The sequence below is a fragment of the Poecilia formosa genome, unplaced genomic scaffold, assembly GCF_000485575.1.
Source record: "Poecilia formosa unplaced genomic scaffold, Poecilia_formosa-5.1.2 Scaffold6, whole genome shotgun sequence".
Lineage (NCBI taxonomy): Eukaryota > Metazoa > Chordata > Actinopteri > Cyprinodontiformes > Poeciliidae > Poecilia > Poecilia formosa.
This window is the reverse complement of record NW_006799945.1, coordinates 654,978-676,655: the sequence shown is the minus strand read 5'-3', so window position 1 is coordinate 676,655 and position 21,678 is coordinate 654,978. Positions and strand designations below refer to the sequence as shown.

The following is a 21,678-nucleotide window of genomic DNA, read 5'->3' as shown; positions in this document are numbered from 1 at the left end:
TCACATGCAACTAGTTATGTGGAAGATTACTTTTAAAGGACAGCTGCTGCAAAAAATATTATTTCATAAGTTAGCTGCAAACCCTAATTTCAAATATTTAAATTTTTAATACGCTATCAATCATAACAGCCTTTCAAAAATAAACATTGTGCTACGCTGCTATTCAAACTTTTGCTGGATATTGGTGCAGCCGGGCTGTTTGCTACTGCTACATATTTACACAATGTGATTCAGAATATGTGAATTTTTGTTTTTCCATCCTCTTCTCCAGAAAACGGTGAACCATTCCTCAAAAATGCATTCCAACTTTGAACATTACTTTTGTTTGTGTACATGACTGAATGGGTAATTGAGTTTGTACAGGAAAGAACAGTATTACACTGTAATAAACAAGACTGACTCCGGAGAGAACTGTTGCCATCCAGACCCTTCATTCAGGCAAGAGTTAGAGCAAAATGCCTGCAGTGTTGAAATATGCAGGATACTTTAATGGCCGTGCGACCAAAGATTTGACTAAGGTAGCCATACATTGTGACCTGTGCTTGAATTTATTGTTCTTATTACAGTATTCTTCAGACGAAAGCTAAATAGACTGCCAAGTAATTGCTTTGGTATAAAAGATACACATTCCTTATTGGGACAAATTATGAGTCATGTGGACATTTAAATAGGTAATGCCAAGAAAATGTCACCATGTGAGATATTAATAGAAAATGTGTATTTTTCAATACCCCAGAAAACAGATGTTTAGTGGATTAACGCAGTGATTTAAAAATAAAAATTGTACCATACACACCGAGGTTATGGCGATGACTCCTGGCACGGCTGTGTCGTCATTTTCAGTGGTGCGGTAGGAAATTATTTATCATCTTAGGTCTATATTTACTTCTCTTTTGTCTTAACTTTGGTCATGAGATAATTCATTTTGCATCACACGGCTTTTGATCAGCAGGAATAAACTTTCCATGTGTAATTACAGCATGGAGCATATTTGTCCAGTGTGCACTGGCTCATGCAATTGCTGTTTAATATTGTTTGCATGTGTGTATGAATGTTTCCATGCATATGTGCGTCTCTCTGAGAGGTCATGCTTGCGTATGAATGAGGGCTTTCTGTGGTTATGCGTATTTTAATGAGCATATACAGCTCTATCATTGAATTTCCAACATGTTCTTACAACTCCCTTTCTCTGTTCTCATGTCACACCAAAGTGCTGTATTTCCTCTCCACTGTTGACCAAACAGTTGCGTATTCTATGTCTGGCATTTCCTTCGACATTATCTGTCCATCTGTCTGGATATGTGACACCGGAGAGAAAAACACGGAGTTCCTCCTGGTTTTACTTCGTACTTTTCCAAAAGGCTTCATACAAGCAGAAATAAAATCATTCCACGGTGGAATGAATTTCTCTTTTGTCAGCTAAATATGTACTTGCTGCTTTTAAACTCAGTGCTTGCTTTTTCAAAATTTGACTGCCGTCTCTCCATCCATCCACTTTTGTCTTCAGAACTTTAACTCTTTCTGGCATAGATTCATAGAAGTTAGACACATTCCTCCGAGATTTTGGTACGCAGTTTCCTAATTGCAACAGGAGCTGCACACCCATTATGCAGATATTCTGTTCCCCGCTGACAATGGACATCAGTAACAATAGGACTGTGGCATGATGGGGTTAGGGTATTATTTAGAATCAACTTTTTTTAGCGCAACCAAGAAGATAGTCAATGTAAATTCTAATAATTTAAGCTTTAAGTTTGACCGATGAACCAACCTCTGCAATCTCTTGTGTGAAACATTTGTAAGTTTATTAGTCTTCCATTTCTTTAAATATTTAGCTTCAGTTTCTGTTCAAACTGTTGGGTTTATTTAACCACAGTACCCTCTTCTTTCCCACTGTCAATCTTACGATGATATATTGATGTCGCAAATTAGATTTTCCATTGCTATGCAGGACGCAGTTTGCGTCCCTTTGTTTTTCCAAGATGTTTGATTGAAGGTAGAATCTAATACCACTGGATGGTGCCAATTGTGCGCCAAGAAAAAGGTTTTAGATCTCCAAAAGTACACATAGCAAATGTCTCCCTTGGAGTAGAGATTGCCTCAGGCTTTTCCTGGTTGTGTAATGCAAGCTCCTGCAGCTCAAAAGAGGATTGAATGGCTTGTTTCTCCGACTTAACACCAGGTCATGAAACTGTGTTCAAGCTCATAGAAGCAACATTGTGCTCATACAAATGTTTCATGGTTTGAGTGACCCACCGAGCAATTAGGCTCTGTAAGACCTTGAATTGCAAAAATAAAAACCAAACTAAAATATTGATGATATACAATTGTTGTGTCACAAACAGGCTTTGAAATGTTTAAGCAAGAGAAAAAAAAAGTCTATTGTTATATACTTCTCCTGATACAATGTTTCTAAGCACAATCCAATCTTGAATCAAGACTTGCATAAAAATATAATAATACTACTACTACTACTAATAATAATAAGAACGTCAACGGACAATTCTATAAAAATGCAATTTTTCAAAAATATTCAAAATGTCGCTTTTTCATTTGCATCACTTCTTAACAAAATTTTATATTCAATCCAGAGATACAGATTCTGACTGTTTTTACTTTTTACTTTTAAAGTTTAAAGGTTTTGATGTTTTTATGTGATTTTAGCATGACAGCCAGTGACTAAATTATTGTGTTTTCCCTTTACATATTTCTTTGAAGTCTGCACTGTTGGCATGTCTGCTTAGTTAGTTTCTAAAGAGATCGAAATTCAGCTGCATTCCAGTTCTATCCAGTTTATGCTATAATATAAACTGGATAGTCAGCATTGCAAATTATATTTGCAATGCTGACTGTAAAAAAAATGTGTAAGGAAGCCCAGTCAATGGGATTGAATCATTTACTATGCATCTATAAAATGCATAGTAAATGAAATCAAATCAAATCCTTTTCAATGCATGCTTGCGGCAGCATTCACTGAATTTCAACTGGCAACAGACAAATTTGATTCGCTATAAACTGATTAGAAAAGAAACTAAAACTTGGTAAACAGCTATGGTGAAAATAAAGTACACCCCCTGTAAATTATGGGATTTTATGTATTTGATGACATGCTTAAAAAGTTTCCATTTTGACTTAATCTTCGTTGTGAATTTTCTTTAGCACTATGGCAATATTTTTCTGATCCTTATTTCCCGTCATCAAGCAGAAACATATGTGTAACTATCCATACATTTTTCTTGCTCATTTCTTTTTCAAATTACATTTAACTCTCTTTGGATATTTGAATTCAAAACCAAACATGTATATCATAAAATGACAAGTTTGCTTGAAAAGCGTAAACAGATTGAGATGTCTTTACCTCTTGATGCCGCATAGCACTGATTACATGGATATTACACAACATGCTGCATAGGTTGCAGACATACCAGTATAGAATATCTCTTTCACTAAGTCTAATTTTAAATAAATATTCATCTTCAGCTGTAAATATAAAACTCGGATTGTTAAACATGAGAATGTTTGCTGCATGCACGCTCTTTCCACTATTATTTCTAATCTTCCATTCGTCACCAAAATTATTGAAAAGCAATGTTTGAACAGTTAAATAGCTTTCTAACGATAACCGACCGCTTTGATGTCTTTCAGTCTGGTTTCCGTGCTCACCACAATACTTAGACTGGCCTCGTCAAAGTGTTTAATGACATCCACATAAATACAGACTGTGGAAGAACCGCATTGCTGGTTTTGTTGGACCTCAGCGCAGAATCTGACACTTTTGACCATGACATATTACCGAAACGACAGGGGAGGTTTCAGTAACCAACTGAAAGGTTCAGCTTTTCTTTATGAACAAGAATTTCTTTGTTTTGACAGGTAATTTCTCATGAAAGCGGACAGGAGTCACATGCGGGGGTCAAGGCTAAATCCTCTGATTCGCTATCTATATGATCCTACTTGCTCAGGTTATAGCAGACGCAGATGATGCACAGCTCTACATTACCACGTCACCAGGTGACTCTGAACCCATCCAAACAATGAACAAATGCTTAGGATGTCTCAGCAAGAGCTAGGGAAAGTCATGCATGCATTTGTCATTAGTTGCATTGATTACTGTATCAGTGTCCTCACAGGTCTCCCTCGTAGCCTGGTCCGCATCCCCACAACCAGAACCGAAGATGGAGAAGCAGCATTCAGCTTCTATTCCTTCTCTTCATCTTCTACCCTTATACCATCGATCAGCTAATAAGCCAAAGGATGTGAAAGTATTTTAGAATTAGCACTCGCTCTTTCTGACTCAATTTCTGGTTTATCAGGTTTTTTTTCTACAAGGAAGAAAACAACTCAAGTGAAACCAACCCTGAATGTACTTGCAGATGAAATAGCAGATATCTTTGCCACTGCTTATTTTAGGAGGCAGTTTCCATCCACTTATCCAGCATCTGATTAGGAAACCTTGCTACGGATAAACAGCTCATGGAAAAACACTGAAAACACATTCTGCTGTTCAACTGTTGTAATTTAAGTAAAAAAACAAAACAAACAAAAAAAAAGCTCAGCATCCACAGTGTACTAATTTATCTTCTCCTTCATAAAAAATTTAAATCAATGTAAAATAAGTACAGCCTTTTGCTCTATTAATCTATCCCATTCTTTTTAAATATTTTGCTTTTCAGGCTCTTGAACAAAGTATTTCTGTTTTTAGGCTTTGCTTGCTTTAAATAACAGACAATTAGCCACATTTTACGTTTGTTACTCTAAGCCAAAACAATACTTTTGTCTTTTGAATCTATTGAAAAAAAAAATGAATGAAAAAGAAACATCTTCAGCAGTGCTTCAACTCTTGATGTCGCTGCATGCAGTCGCTGAAGGCGCCTTTGGGATGCATATTTCCAAATTGCAACTCATCAAAACCACAACCTCGAGGTTCTCTATTGCTCAGTGTCATTACAAATTAGATGATCAGAGCAATATGCTCACGTTCCTTCCCATATTAGCATCCTGCAATGGAGACGCATCCAACTTGGCTAGAACAGAAACAGACTAGCTAAAGTGGCAAGTGACAATGGAGAAAGGACTCTTGTTACCAAAGAGCAGTCTTTCACTTATTGGCTAGAGCTTCGCCAAAGTTAAGTCAGTTAGCGAACAATCGCCGCGATGGCATATTATTGAAATTAAATGGACATTTTTTTGATACAATTTGACTGCTCTGCCAATGTAAGGTTCCTAACTTCAATCCTTGTTAGCTACTACTCTGAAACTTTCCTTTTTCCAACACACCTGAATCAAATGGCTCATTACCAGATCTTTACAGAGCTTACTGACATACCGACAAGGGAATTCAACCATCTTATTAAGGTGTTTTGGAGCAGTGATGCATCCAAAGGGTGCAGAATAGTAGCTCTCAAAGGTTGGACATGGGGAACCCTGTGCTAATGCTTTCTTTATACTGGTGCAAGTTGTGGCAGATATGAATTCAATCCAGCACTTCTAGTAACTTGCCAAACCAGGCTGGACTTGGGCCGAGCAACTGAGTGCCAAACCTGTCCACAAGCTCTAGCACAGAGCATTAATAGTTTCTGCCTCCTTGTAAAGTGTTGAAGGGCTTTGTGCTGCCGCCAAATATGAATCTGGAAGGAATTATTATTGATTATTTGTCTCTCTTTTTTTTTTTTTCCACAACGAGTTCTCTTTGTAGTTGATTTAAAATGTACAGCACATGGTTTAGATATCCTCCGTGGCCTATAAAGCTTTTCCAAAAATGTTGTGAATGTAGCTTTTAAGCAGAGAAGGTAAAGCTAAAGTAGATTTCACACTGATGTTAGTTGATGCTAATAAAATGTTTCAGTAAATTTATTTAATAGCCCAATAAAAACCAACGTGACCATAAATCCACTTGTGTCTCTCTGGTTCCAGTCTGCATTTTTTGTGGCTTTAGTGGAATTTCACAGGTGGGCACCACACAGGAGGGTCTGTCAGACTCTGCAGATGTTTTGACCAGAGTCGGAGTCAGACAGGCAAATGTCATGATGCTCTTACTTTCAACAAAAATCTGATGAATAGGTGCCCTGTACGTCAACAGGAAGTTTCATTCTACACTGCCAAGTGGTCATTGCTTACCTCTGAGACAGGAGTTACACTTTGGTGTTCTAGTCTTCAACTTGACTACATTTTGGCTTTAAATAAGGAGAAATTATGCATGTCCACAATTTGTTTTTGGTCACATTTATAGATGCATCAGTTCATGTGAATAAGAAGTGCAAAGATTTGCTGTTATGGATTTTCCTACTGAAACCACTTTTGTATCAGGGTACTGTTTGTTTATAATAATGACATCTCAAACTCTGTAGGCCTCACTTGCTTTAATTAAAGAGAGTCTTCTTACTGTAATAATAAAACATAAACTGGGTAAAAATGCCATCAGCGGCACAGTTCCAAGGCAAAAACTGTGATGCTCTGGAGTTGCTTTCTTGGTTTAGGACTTCGATGATTTTCAGTAGTGGATGGAAACATGAAGATAATTATATGGGCACATTGTGTGTGTAATTGTGCAGCTCTAATATTCAATATGCACTTACTTTCGATCTTATGATAAATTGCGCTATACAGAAAGTATTGTTAATGTGGATGTACAGTAGACAAACTGATTTTGTGGAAATTAGCAAAACATTCAAAATAATATATATATATTTCATATCCAAACTACTCTTCTCTTTGGCTGGCAGTGTGTGAGAGTTTATCTTACAGTAAACCAATGATTTAGTTTTTTAACATCTAAAATTATGCAAGTGATTCAGTCAAATATTAGTTTATGTGGTTGCACAAGGAACAACTTAGGGATCAGAAATGACACGTAAGTGTAAGGATTAAGGCTTGGCAATATGACTGAAAAACATATTACAATACTAGCATTTTATATAAGCTGATATCAATTATCATTGATTTGTTTTTTTTTGTTTTTTTTTGTTTTCAATATCCAAAATACAACTAACCTGGTAAGGTACCATTTACACTTTTATCCACCGTTTCCTCTTCCATCTGTTGCACTTATTTTATCCTTTCACTCAACCTTGTTCTGTTTTATTTTTAAGCATTTTTAAGGGGCATGAGACCGAAACAAGAAACTGCTCCCACATAATAACGTAGGATGGTTATATTTTGTGGATGGCGGAGATTCTGCACAGACGGTCCGCAGACGCTTGAGATTTCATATTCGAGCGTACAGATTGCATACATTTCTCCCTGAGACTCGTTTCAGTGCAAAGTGGCACAGCATGCTAATTTTGATCTTAATTAGCGGTTTGCAATTTGAAGCTCTCATATGAGGCAATCTGATATTGTGTTTTCTTTCAGGAAAAATACTGAAAGAAAACACAATATTTTCTTAGGTGACTTGACTCTCCTAAGAAAATAGGCGTTTTTCTCCAATTAAAGCTTTAACACGATCTTTTGAAATAGGGAATTAGATTTTCAGTTAATCCACACGGTTTTTCGTCTTTATGTGGACGAAAAGACAATACCTTCATTGTCATTTTCAGCAGTCAGAAGTTTTACATTTTTGATAAGATCTTGTCAGTGAAAGACCCTCTGTGATTAATTCTTCTTGCCTTTTGGAAGTATGACCGATATTGTTCTAAACACAATGGGAAATGTGATGGTCTGCTGCTCTGAGTTGTTTGGAATTCATACAGGGAAGAGATGTTGCATAATCCTGTTGTGTGCATAGCATTGTATATGTCTGCATATGTGTATAGTATTTTTCTGTCTGTCACCAGATTACAGTTTGTGAGACTTATATCTGTGAAATTGTACCATCATGTCAAGAAATCAGACCATAACGATGGAGAACAGTAACAAATAACATGAGGTAAATATCAGGCAGAAACCAAAATGCATGTCGACTTGCCACGTGAAGGGTGTAGAAAGGAAATTAACTGTCGACTTAGCCAGAACAATTTGAAACAGATGAAAAAAAACAAACCTGAATAACAGGTAGAAGTCACACTTCTAATGTTTCGATTGTTTGGTTTGACTGTGCCACATAACTACCTTTTCCGTAACTACATACCTTGCTATTTTGAGTTGGCCAGTTCTTGAATTTACCAAGAGATAAATATTTTGAAAATTAAACTTTCTTTTAGCTTGCATCTCATATTTTGTCCATAATTTGGCCCTGATAAAGAAGCTATAAATCAGGCTTGCTTAAGCCATTTGAAATGGACAGTGTATGATAACGATATCCTCTGGTTCCCAAAAATGGTGGGAAAACATGGTGGAGCAAGAATAAGATTGATGTGCAATTACACTGCTGACCCCAATTACTCCCACCTTACAATAGCAACTAACCCAATAAGAAAAAGTTAAGAAAAGAGGCTATTACCTTAAAACCATATGTGTACTTGCATTCAAGAACTGTGCTTCTAAAAATTTTGTATTTGCCTTATAACTATTAATGCAATCAAAATGCAGTTTTACCCCCTCATCCTTAAGTCTGTATAAGAGGTTTGCAGCTTGGTTTAACCAAAAATATAATACCTGCAATGTTGTTTTGAGGCGCCTTTGGGAGACTTTTCTGTAACACAACACAGATTCCATGAGACCTGCATGTGCCTGCATGTCGGTGCTGAAGGTTGGTAATGTCTGCATCCTGAAACTGCCTCTTCACTGTGTGAAACCATCCACAGTTGGTCATTAGGAAGAATGCAACAATGTTAGTAACATTTTTAAAAGAAAACTCACGTTGTCCTTTTCCGACCCGCTCCATGTCTGACTAAGAGATAGGTTAAGAGGAATACACCCACTGGAGGTGAAGTCATGTAAAATCTTCAATAAATGTGATTTTGTTCATGGTGAAATAGCCAATTGTTTTTAGAGAATCTGCAAATCTTGTGTTCTCCTATGTTTTTGTTTGTCTCGCTGATTCTCTCTCCACTTCTTTTTCTTTTTTTAGTGAGCGGCTTTTTGTGTTGTGGCTCTGTCAGCTGTTGTTTTGGTCTTCACATGATACATTCTTGTTTAATCATGTGACGTCTTCATTGAATGCGAATTGTTGCATCTATAAAAACCGAGCAGCATACATGTTGACAAAGTTTGGGTGTTTTTCATACTTTTGTTGACTTTTTACGCGTCTGTGGTCAGGCAGCAGGCCGAACGAATGTCTTCACAGCCATAACCCCACCATTCTCTGTCTTTTCTTAGTTTTCAGCTCATCAGCTGTTGTTGTTTTTTTTTTTTTTTTTCATTTGCAGTCACGGTCTATGGTTTGGATACTTTATACTATTTTTCATTTCATGGAAAATATGATCTTAATATGTGTGCGTAGGTACTGCTTTTTGTACATGAAAGTATATTGTGTTTTCAGTGTTTTCATTCAGAACAATAGAAATGGTGCAAACGATCTCAAAGTGTTTACATGCAAATTACTATGAATGACTGCAGCTTTGTGCTTGTTTGCTTCAAGAATTTGTCTTTTCAGTCGGGGCAGTGGTTTGAATGAATTGCAGATCTTCAGAACCACCACTGCAGATTTTAGCTTCCCATTGCATCTTTCTGATTTCAGCAGAGTCCAAAGTTGGACACATATTTTTGGAATTGGTTTCTCACAAAAACTCGCCTGAATGGAACTGCACTCATTTTCAGCCGGATTCTGGACTCCAAATGAAAAATGAGGGTTTAAATATAAAAACCTTCTTCAATTAAAACGAGAGATGGAAAACTTGCTTTTGGAGCATTAAATCAATTGGGCTGTAAACCATCTGGTTATATTTTTTTTCAGTCCACAAAATCTTTATCTGATTTATATAACAGGCAATGCTACCATAGATCTGTCATATTTCCTGGAAACACATTTGCATGTGCAGTTTAATTACAACAAGAGCAGCACTCGTTTTTGGGCTGAAGAAACAGATTACTCCACTTACTTTATAAGAATTATTATGGATGTCTCAACCATGATATCTTGAAAGTATAACAGACATGTACACATATGGTTGGTATATGTTTACTCAGTGGTTTGCTATATTTTTCTCTTGTGTTTTTTCACCTAAATTCACAGTTTCTTCAGTCAACATCCAGCCATTACGGCGGTCAATTTCTCTTATGAGTCGCTGCATTTAGAAATTTAGAAATAAAGGAAACTGTGCTGTGAATCTTTGTGGTTTCCCACTCCTCTTACAAACACCTGTGTTTGGTCACAGTCACAGTAGGTTGTGAGGATCGGTGAAGTGTCACATACACCGTCACGCTGTCAATAGGTAGTTTAAAAATGATACTACTAAAATATCACCATGATTTTCTCAAAGTTCTTGGTAACCACCTGTTTTTATAGACTATTACACAGTACTTCATTTTGGCAGATATCTACAAGTCGGTCGGGGTATGTTCCCGGCTTGCTTAGGGTGTAGTGAAGCAGGAAAGTGTGAAAGGTTCAGAAGTTGGCATTTCAATCACCACAATCCCCACTATGCACACACAAAAACACCGCCTCAAACCATCGGCCTATTTGGTTTGAGACTGATTCCCTGTGACAGCCTAAATATTTGGCTGTGTCCAGGCACCAAGGTAAATGCACCCCACAAGAATGTTTTTATAGGGCACAAGGGGAAGACCAAAACGGGGAGGGAGAGAGGTAGGCTTAGGATAGACGCACAGTGAGAGAAATGGAAGAGAAAAAAAAAGAGGCGAAGAGAGCTTTTTAACTTGAATATAAATGCGGTATGAGCGATAGTTTGTGCTTTTAAAGATATCGGTGTGACTTAAAAGGGCCTGACATTAAATCAATTTATTTTAAAGTCGTCTTAGGATGAAACGACAGGATGCACTTTGACATGGATGTTTTAAAGAAAACAGTATATCAAACATCATATAATTTACATGTTCTGACATAAAACTTATGAAGTGAATATCTAAGGTTCAGTTTTAAGAAGTTATTCCCCAACCAACAAACTGTTAACAAAACCAACTCATTTTTTTTGCGACTCTTACCAGCTGATCAGAGTTCAGCAGATTAGATGCAGAAAAATGGAAATGTTTCACCTGAATAGCTGAATAAGATGTGAGATGAGGACGGGGCGGTGGTGGGTGGCGGGGTGGGGGTAGAGAGATGTGGGACACATCTAGGCTGGGTGCACCTGCTCGGATTGTGGAGCTGCCCCCCCAGTGCCCTCACCTGTTACCGTACATCAGAAGGGTCTTGAGGTGTGGGATGATGGACCTTGCAGGCATGGGGGGCCGGGGGAGCATCACACAGTGCCCTCCCCTTTACTGTGTTTGGCCACTAGAAACACATTAAGGGATTTTGGGTTTGGATGGTGGCGAGTTTTCTGTCAGCAAGCAGTGGGGTGTTATGCACCCAGCCACAATATGGGATGTCTTGCATCTCAGCCACAACCCCAATATTAATCAATTTTAGACATATATATCTTCATTCATAGTGCATTTCATATGGCCATAAACACGTCTCCAGTGCCTGAATTGGTGGTGTGGAGATGACCTAGCACTTTGCGGTACATTTAAGTAGATGGGAATGGCTGGATGGATAACTCGGTGGGTCAATGTAGTGATTGGAAAGACCGAAAAATGACTGTCTACTGACACGGTCCGTCCACTCTGACTTTGCTTCAGAAGATCCGTTGAAAATCATGGTAGAAACTAACCAAAAGCAGGTGTACCTAATTTGTAGAAACATACTCATGAAACATACCCAGAAAGATTTAAGACAAATCATTGAGCAAAGCCTGTTAATACTTATCATAAATATGTACTTTTTCGCCAACGTCAGTGTAGAGTTTGACATTTCTTAACACTTATTTTATTGAATATCTAAATTGTCACAGTAGTAAGCCATAAACCAATCAAGGGTTGCTGCTGTGCTATTGTAGAGTTGGAAATAAATTTCCTTTCCAGTCAATGTTGTTGTTTTTTTTGTCTTACATTTTCCTTAAAGAAAGAAACTTTGTGTGTGCACACAGACTTAAGAATTTTGCCTGCCGGAGAAAGTGGCTCCTGTCAACATTCATAGATTGAAATGTTGACGATCAAAAGGAATAGGATATATCAATTATGTCTAGGGATAGATTTCCCTTTCAAACTGAGGGGGAAACAATTTTTTGCCATCATTACTTTCAGAGCTGTGGGCCTGGGGAGTTTTCCCTATGTGGCTTGGCAGTTTCTCCGTTTCACTTTCCCTTTTTTCTCTCCTGTGGAGGAAATCGTGGCCCCATATTTCCTTTCTTTTGCATCGTATTGGAAAGTATTAATAAACTTATCTTCAAAGGGCGACTTTGAGCTCTGTGAAAGCTGCCATAATCTATGATGATGAAACATTTGAATATATCCTCACACATGAATGCACACACACACACACACACACACACACGCGCACACACACACACACACACACACACACACACACACACACCAGCATGCAAACGCACAGAGAAAAGACCTAATCTTGTACAGGTGTGTGCACACTTACATGCACGGAAACACAGAAATGCAGTGAGGAGGTCATTAGTGACCCGTGGAATGTAGAGGTCAAATCTTTAAAAGACCTGGTTGATAGAGGGGATGTGTAAGATCAAAGGAGAAGAAGAGGAGAGAGAGAGATGGATGGAAGGAGAAGCATAGGATAAATAGGATCAAAAGAGAGGGAGAGAGGAATAGGAGAAAGATGAGTTTGTTAATGAAAGCGGAGGTGTGGTGCAGAAGGAGGAAACGTAAAAAAGAAAGTGTTGAGGAAAGGTATAAAGACAGAAAGGAGGCTGAGGGTGGAGGTATGGAGTGCAGAAACAATACAGATAACTCAGTTTGACAGGTGTGTGTATTTGTGCTTAAATGGTAGGTTTTCAGCCTGAAAGTGAAAGCTTCTGCAGTGATGAGAGATTTATGCATGCGGTGCGTGTGTGTCTGTGTGTCTGCGGATGCCTGCTAAATAAGACCGAGTGCATTTCAGAAGCCACAAAACCCACAAGTTATTGGAGTCATTTCTTTCAAAATGTTGGAAAAAAAAAAAGAAAGCCATTTGGGTTTTCATATCTACAATAGGAAACGGATTTTTACCACATTTCACCACACCGAATCAGAGAAAAATACTAAAGCTCAGTGAAACTTCTCATCTTAGGATAGCACAAGATTTGTTGGAAAAACTGCCTCATGAGTAAAATACATTTTCTAATATCTCACTCACATTATTGTAGATATGACTTATGGTCCATTTTTATGGATGGATGATACGGTTTTTAGCAAAAATAACAATCCAACTTCGTCTTACTATGCATCTGACATAGTTAACACGTATAACACCAATGAGCCAATAGGCTCAGTTTTTCATGAGCCAATAGGCTAATAGACATCTTTGGACATGACAACAAAACATCTGTGAAAGCATCTTCACAACTCAGAGTTGGCGTCTTACATCCACCGCTGCTGCTGGGAGTCAGAGCAGCGATCCAAAAATAATATTTCTTAATCTCATTCTACCCTGTACAGACAATTTCCACTTTAAAAGTCCCTTACCAAGACATGTCAGTGTTATTTATAAAGCTAGAAAGGAGTAAAAACCAAAACAGTTTTTGCTCTCAAAAGTTATGAGTTAAGGTCATGGATCAGAATATAAAGAATTTTATACCTTAAAATATTTCTCTGAGTTAAGAATTTACTCCGTAGTTTCACCACACAAGGCTGTTAATAGACATAATTGGATGATGATCTAATGCTCGCTGACTATTTCATGTTTGCCTGTACAAACATTAAATACAACATGCACATTGTTTGGATATGACATGTTTAACAAAGATTGATGCGCTCACTGCTGGGTTCACTGCTTTCTTTGTCTAGACAGATTTTATGCTTGAGCCACTGCAAGTTTGAAAGTCCTTAAAAGATCAAATGCATCGTTTTAGGTAGAGACAAACATGTTCGGAAGATAAATATTTGGCATACATCAACTTGTGCACGACACAAATACGCAGAAGATTTAACATCCCGTCGTGTTGTCCTTGTGAAGCTTCGATGGTAACTAAAGGGGAGTCTTTCTCTTTTCCTTTTCCGTTACCCTTTTTATCGGTCTAATTGATTTGACTTTTTTTGCACTGCCGGTGGTTTCTGGTAGAAATCATTGGACTTCCCCTTTGCCTGAAACATCTTCATGCATGTGCAAGATGGAAGTAAGAGTTGTGTCACTGTGATAACATCACAAAGACAGAGCGATGTTCGGAAGACTTCATTTGTACTTGGGAGAAAGCCAAGGCTCATTGAATCGGCTGGAGTAGAGTGTGTGTGTGTGCGTGTGCGTGTGTGCGTGTGTGTGTGTGTGTGTGCGTGTGTGTACTTTGATACACTTGCTACAACACATGGTTTTCTACTCATACGCAGACACACTATCAGTCATAAGACAAAGAAAAACACCCACGCAGAAAGATGTGCTGCATGCAGGCACACACATGCTCCTCCTTAGAATCTCATTAAAACTGCATTGGAAATTAAGTTACTGGAGCGCTCTAAAGCCGATGCCAGCACTTACAATTAGAAAACCCCGAGCCAGCCAAAGGCCTTACCCATACAAGGAGCATATCATTATGTTTACATGTTGTTCACATTACAGCACACTCACTCAGTGACAGGAACCCTCACTCGCTTTTTATTTTCTGTACCTTTGGGTGCAGAGTAAATGCGTTGCCAACATTATTTAGCCTTAATATTGTTATCATATTGTTTCTTGTCGTGGTGCCATGCATTCTGATGTGTCTGAAAACCACATTTTCATGAGTTGAAGTGCGACATTATGAACATTTCCTGAAACATCAGGTTCTGTCGCTGAATGTTTGCAGGTTACCTGGGATGCATTTCAGCTCTGTACCGTGTGTATGTGTTGGGATAAAGGATGCATGATTCAGAATCCGCAGCTCGGGTATTTTATTTGTGAAGTCATATTCTATGATTCTACACTGTCACTCTGGGGATGAAAGCTTAACGCTCTTTACACAGTCACAGAGAGTTAGTTGAAATCATTTGGCATGCCACTGTGTGTGAATATTTATATTGTATAGCATAGAAAGAGACAAAGTAACCTTATCAAGTCACTGCTGCAGTGTTCATATACATTGTGCAGAAGAAGTGAATATGTGGTGGCACTCATGCCACAAACCTTTTTGACATGTCTGAGCAATCTGTGTATTTGCTTAGCTTAGATAACATTTTATATTAACAGACTTGTTGAAAGACATTGTTGCTATTTTACAAAAAGCACTGTATATATATTTGTGTCACATTTTAAAGTTTGCCAGAATTTTTTCATGTTTTACTCAGGAAACATCAACATCTGAAAGGTCCCCAAACCTAAACAGTGGCGCTGCCACACAAAGTCTTCTGACGGAGGCCGACGCATGCTGTGCTTGGACTCTTCTGAGGGTCTTCATCTTATAAAATCAGTCACACGCTGATACTGCACCGTTTCACATGGACATGGACGTTTTTGACTTCTGTGCAGGCTGTGCATGGATAAACAGAGACAGATGCAAGTTGGTTTAAGAAATGGTGGTTTTTGCTAACAACAGAAAAAAAAAATTGATACGCAATGCAGAGTTTTTAAGAAGACGCAACCCTAAATATTTACTTACGGAAGTTTAAACAATGCGCTCAGTTTCTGGAAAATAGAGTCCAGTTTGTATTCAGGAATCACAACTTGAATGTAAATGATCAGACTAAGCTTACGGTTTTATTTCATGTAATAGTCAGTGAATAACAGCATATAGTGTTACATAAAATGCAAACCAGTTTTACAAGATCTGGATTAAAAAAATAAAAACGTTCATATGAAAACAGTGATGAAGACCTAAATGTAAAACAAAAAATGACTTTTTTGTTTGACCACCTTTGTGCTGCAAACATGCACACACAGTGATGTTGTAAAGCTCATAAGCTGCAAGTACAGAAACTCACATTAAAGACATTGTAGAAAATGATCAAAGTATTTCCAGGAAGACAGAAAAGTGACGTAATGGACTGACAGCAATTGTTTTTCATTTCTGTGTCTTAGAAAGGAGTACAGTTGGAAATCACATGATTGAGATGTTATTGCACATGTGTTTCAACTTTCCTCTTGCCTTTTCATTATTTCCCTTTGATTACCTGTCATTTGAAATGATCTGAGCAGAAGGTCTGCGATTGTTTATTTTACTTGATGGAAAAATGTTCCGTTGGCCAGTTGGCGTGTCAGCTTTTGTTACGCCAAAACAAGTTTCATCGTTGTCAGTGCATCGTGTTCGCTCCTCAGGCACTCAGCTGCGTTCAGGGCTTTTGTTGCCAAATCTGCATGAGATTTCAACAACAAAAAAAATTGTTACTATTTCTCTTCATAATCGGTGATCCCAGTAAAATATTTTTCTAACCGTAATTGATGGAGTGTCTCTTTAAAGACACTCTACAAAGCTTTCTCCCCAGTCTTTTTTGGCAAATCCAACACTAAGCTAACACACTCCAGAGCGAGAGCTTTCAACTGAGCCGCTGAACACTCCAAATCTCCACATGTGGGAATCTAACTGTGATGATGTTTGCTCTAGACGCACACACCCACCCCACTCCTTTTCAACAAGAGGGGACATTTCCATGACAAAGGACAATTATTGACTTTCATTGGCTCCGCTCGCTTTGATATCAGCTAGGGGTGTGTCTGTGTTTCTCTCTGTGTGTGCAAGAGGGGCGGCGAGTTAGAGGACAGCAGCGGAGGAGAAGAAACGGGGGGCTGGAGGGGTGATGAAAGGAGCCGAGTGGGAAAATGCACCCACTGACCCTAAGTGCACTAACAGAACTGGGAGATAACAGAGAAAACACCAAACCAAATGGTCTTAAAGTTTGGTTTTCCTTCCTTTCCTTACATTTTTGCCATAGTTTTTAATCTAACCAATCATTTTGTTGGTTAGATTTTAAAATACAGAAATTTGACTGTTCCTCACCCCCACCACGTTGCCCTCCTCCTTCCCCTCCTCTCTGCTGCCATAATTTAAGGGGCTGAAAGGCATGGTGAGCGGAGAAAGAGAAGAGTAGAGAGCGGAGAAAAAGGGGAGACCCTGCAGATGAGGGCCTTCCTTCACGGACGTGGCACAGATGTGAGGGTGTTTTTTGTGAAACGAGCTCGGGGAGGGGCAGTGATAGGCTAATTTGTGTAGAATAAAGACAGGGTACTTTTCATATGCAGAGCACCACTTTGATGCGCGGCTGATGAAAGCTGGAAGGAGCGCAGAAGAGAGGGTGATGGAGGGCTTCTTTGTCCCGTAACAAGAAGGCATCTGCTCTCTGCTGCCCCGCTCTCTTTGGCAACATAGAGGGTCCCATAATGGGACGGCCCAATAAAAAAGTGTCTGCGGAGCACCTTAGAATACTGAACGCAGAAAAAAAACAAAAAAACAAAAAAAAAAAACTGTTGCTTTGGTCTGCCTTATTAGCATCCCCATTTTTGTATTAAGCCAACATGTATTTGACTGAAAATCTCTCACAATACACCAAGAATACATACAGAGCACAAGTATGCACTAAATTAGAGAAATACATTGATGGATATATTTTACTAGTAATTCAAAGAAGTTTTTTTTTTTTTTTCTCATGGCCACTTGTAAAGTTATTAAGCTCAATCAAGATCAGTATTTAAACCACAAGCATTGAAAGTATTACAGTAAAAAAATAATTGTGTTACATAGTTTTTCTTCTCAGTTTCAGAAAAGGACAAACTACACGCATGCCATTCAATTACAGCCATGCAATCTCAGGGCGACTGCAGGCATATCAATTTAAATGCACGTCAATGCAAGTATATCAGTTTAAAGTTGTAATGTTGGATATCACCTACTCTCACTACCGTCAAAACTTAAGATAAATCCAGCTTGTATTAACGTTACAGACCTTCTAGACATGTGTGCTGAAAAAGTAAAAAGCTTTTGCCTGAACTCCTTAAATTATTGTTTTTTTTGTCTATGTAACCAAAACATTTATTTTCTAAATGCCGTCTCAGTTTTAAAATGCTTGGTGCTATAGAGAAAAGGTCATCGGGGTTTTCAGCTTGCCTGAAGCCAGGCCACTGTCCTTCTGCACTCCCATAATGGAACATCGAAGCTAAAGCATAACACAGTTAAACATCTGTGTGTTATTGTATATGTGAGAAGAAGGAAGACTTTGGGTGTAAGTTCGAATGGAAAAAAAATAAAAAAATCTATATTTGGTTCCTTTGCTCTAGGTGATCTTTGCCCTGAACCAGACATTACTGCAGCAGGAGTCACTGAGAGCAGGAAGCCTTCGGGTCCCGTACACAACCGAGGACCTAATCAGACACTACAACTGTGGGGATCTCAATTCCATCGTCTTCAATCACGACACATCGCAGGTCTGTCCAGTGAATCTCATATCTTTCCACTAATATCGCCCTGCTTAATACATTTAACATTTTCACCTTTCATCTTTTAGTTTATCCTCCTGACATGGCCATTATCCTTGCTTTCTTTACAGTTCAATTCAACGTTTTTGACGAGTAAAGCAAAAAAAAGAAAATATATACTTTTTTAACCATCATGAAATGAATGGAGTTCTTTATTCACTGTCAAAGGTGCCCAACTTCAACAATGTGACCCTGCCACCGAGCGAGCAGGTGACTGCCCAGGAAATCGATGCCTACTTCCGACAGGAGCTCATTTATAAGAGGAATGAGAGGATGGGCAAGAGGGTGAAAGCCCTGCTAGAGGAACACCCAGACAAGAGCTTCTTCTTTGCCTTTGGTGCAGGTTGGTCTTCAGTTATTATAAAAACTAACATGGAGTCAAAATGTGATCACACAAGTGAATGGGGCTGCAGTGATTCCAGATTTGCAATGGTTGCTTTTGAGACGTCGCTCGATATAAAATTAGACCTGTCCAACGTTAGAGGAGAAACGTGGGATTGATTTCACTTTTACTGCACTTTTAACATTCAGTGTCTCCAGGAAGTGCCAAGTCTGGACTTTTCCAATCGAGTGGGTTTGATGAAACTGATCAGTGATAAATGTGAAGACTGTCTACATTAAGCACTTGATCACAATCGTTGGAATTGGCAAAAAAAGTCTAAAGTTTTTACTGACATTGATTTTTGTAAACCTCCCTTCAGACGCATCTTCTAATATACGTTAGTGAATATAGTGGAAAGATTTCGCAGTAGAGCTGTAGATGTTATAACGGCAAAGGGCGGGTCCAACACCATGCTAAACCCCACAGATTAGGAATACAAAGCCAGGTGTGTGAAGGTAAGTCAGCCAGTGGCTTTAGCAATATAAATTATGTCAAACATGTCCCATCTCATCTATTTCTGTATCAGTTTAAATATTTAAAATATATCGGATATGTTTCTGTAAAAACGGAACAATCCAGAGCTTTTGTCACTTCAGCATACAAATTTTGCACATAGACACTACTTTCACTCTACATCCTCATAAAAAGATTTGTTTTAGCTTCATGTGTTACTATAAAAAGAAGTCAAGCATATGGCTTGTTCCTGCTTGAAATAAGTAAAAAAAGAGAAAAGTTCAGTTATTATACGGATAGTTGACAAGTGTCGTTATTACAAAAACAAAAAAAAAATATCTTGGTATAACGTAATGCTAACTTAGTTCTGGACAAAAAATTGTTGTTAAATTTAATCTTTTTTTTTTTTTAAAGAGAATTATATTTATATAAGTCATGATAAAAAGTGGCTAGGAATAAAGGTTTGGATCCTGATCTTTTTCATTTTTTTTATCCACATACTTTAATCAGATCATTTCTTGTCATTTTTAAAACCTAATTTAATCTAAGAAATGAGAAAAATATTTAGGTTTTGTCAATTAGAAATTCCAGCAGAATTCTTTAAATTCTTCTGTTAGTATGTTAGCCTGTAGCAGCCTCAGATATTTAAGTTAAGTCACTAAAATATGTGGTATAGTTTTCCTCTAAATCACAGCTGTGTGTGTGTCGTTGCGTACCCTCAGTGGATTCTATTCATTCTCTCTGGTTAGAAACCTTTGGCAGGCAGTCTTTTTTCCTGGTGGCTTTGTGTGAGACCTTTGACTGACTAATTAAAGCACCCATCCCACCAAACACAGCAATCAGGCATAGGAACTTGACAATGACTTACTATTAATTATCGAAATTTGTATTTATTCTACAAAATATGTAACAGTTATAAATATATATATATATATATCTTTCCCCTGTGGAATAATTGTGTTCAAAAGTTGGATTATCAGGCATACCACTGAATGGGGAGACAAGTGTTTGCAGAGTACATCTCATGTGAACTGCACAGAATAGCTAATGGTTTTTGCAGCATCTGCTATTTTAGAAGACGGTATCACGTTCTAGTGGCAGAAAAACAAAATTCAAATTTTCCTGCAATGATATCATTACAGTTATTATCTTTTCCAAGCAGAAAATCAATGGGATTTTTGCAGAAAGAGAGACCTTCACAGTCTGCTGCTCTCTGAACTGGCAGGAAACAGCTGAAGAAAAGCAGGCACACACACACACACACACAGAGACACGCACGCACACACAAGTCCTAACAAGGAGTATATTTCACAGTGTGTCCCTAAGGAGGTGCCTTTACAAGGGTTTGGTCTCTATAGGTGTGTGGTTTGGTGTGTGTGTGTGTGTGTGTGTGTGTGTGTGTGTGTGTGTGTGTGTGTGTGTGTGTGTGTGAGAGCTGCTGAGTGAAACTGATACGGCCAATCAGCCCAGAAGCACTAGCCGTAGACATACAGGGGGCAGGTTAGGTCGACATGTACAAGCAATGGGATGGGGCACATTAGGGTACTCACACACACACTGAGAGCACACACACACACATACACATATACTTACACACAGAAACCCCAGCCAGAAGTCATTTCCAAAACCAACCTGGCTAAAATGTGTCCTTAATTATATCTAGAAGGGTCAAAGGACACACACATACATGCACATAATACAATGGAGCCCATTATGTCAGCATACTCACTTCTCTGTTGCCATCAGCTGTGAAATGTATCAGTCACCATCTCTTGTTCGGTTGAATTAGTGCAAAAGGATGTCTCAACAGATTAAAGGTTTGGCCACTCTCTACAATGCGTTTTCTGAAGTGTCGGCATAACATGCCACAGTAACCAGCCTCTGGGAAAGAAGGGGACTTATCGTCCCTAAACTGTGTTCCATCAAGCTTATGCTAATCCATAATTAGCTGAAATGTACTCAGCATTGGACTCCACATTAGATTCAGTGGAATTTGGAGTTGTGTTGCTTAAGGACCAGCGGCATATGGAGCATATTTCTCTCCCCAAGTAATGGTCCAGTCAGTGTGCAGAAGCTGCCAAAGCGTATTGACTGATGCGCCGTGGAAAATAACTGTGGGCTTTCGTTTTTGCCTGCAGTAAGCCTTATTGCCACAACAACTCAACAAAACAGTTTATAAATGATAATTTACTTCTCGACAAAGCAACAAAGTTTTATGCTGACCAGACTTTGCCAAAGAAAACAAAATATATAAATAGGTCTGGGTGTCCTGCTTATCTGTGTTTATGGAACCTGACCCCAATGCCTGCAGTGTTTATGCTATAGTAATTTCTGTTTTCTTTTCATATATTTTCATTATATGCCACTACCAAAAAAAAAAAAAAGAAAGAGTCCCACTGAACACATAAAACAAGTTATCTAC

At 38.4% G+C, this 21,678-nt stretch overlaps 1 protein-coding gene across 1 annotated transcript in view; it reads left to right on the top strand.

Annotated features, from left to right (window-relative positions):
- Positions 1 to 21,678, top strand: part of trabd2a (TraB domain containing 2A) — a 51,231-nt gene that overhangs the window by 9,073 nt on the left and 20,480 nt on the right. The window contains exons 3-4 of the mRNA XM_007565797.2: positions 18,224 to 18,370; positions 18,590 to 18,764. Of these exons, the coding sequence (XP_007565859.1) occupies positions 18,224 to 18,370; positions 18,590 to 18,764 (322 nt within the window). The remainder of the gene's footprint in view (positions 1 to 18,223; positions 18,371 to 18,589; positions 18,765 to 21,678) is intronic.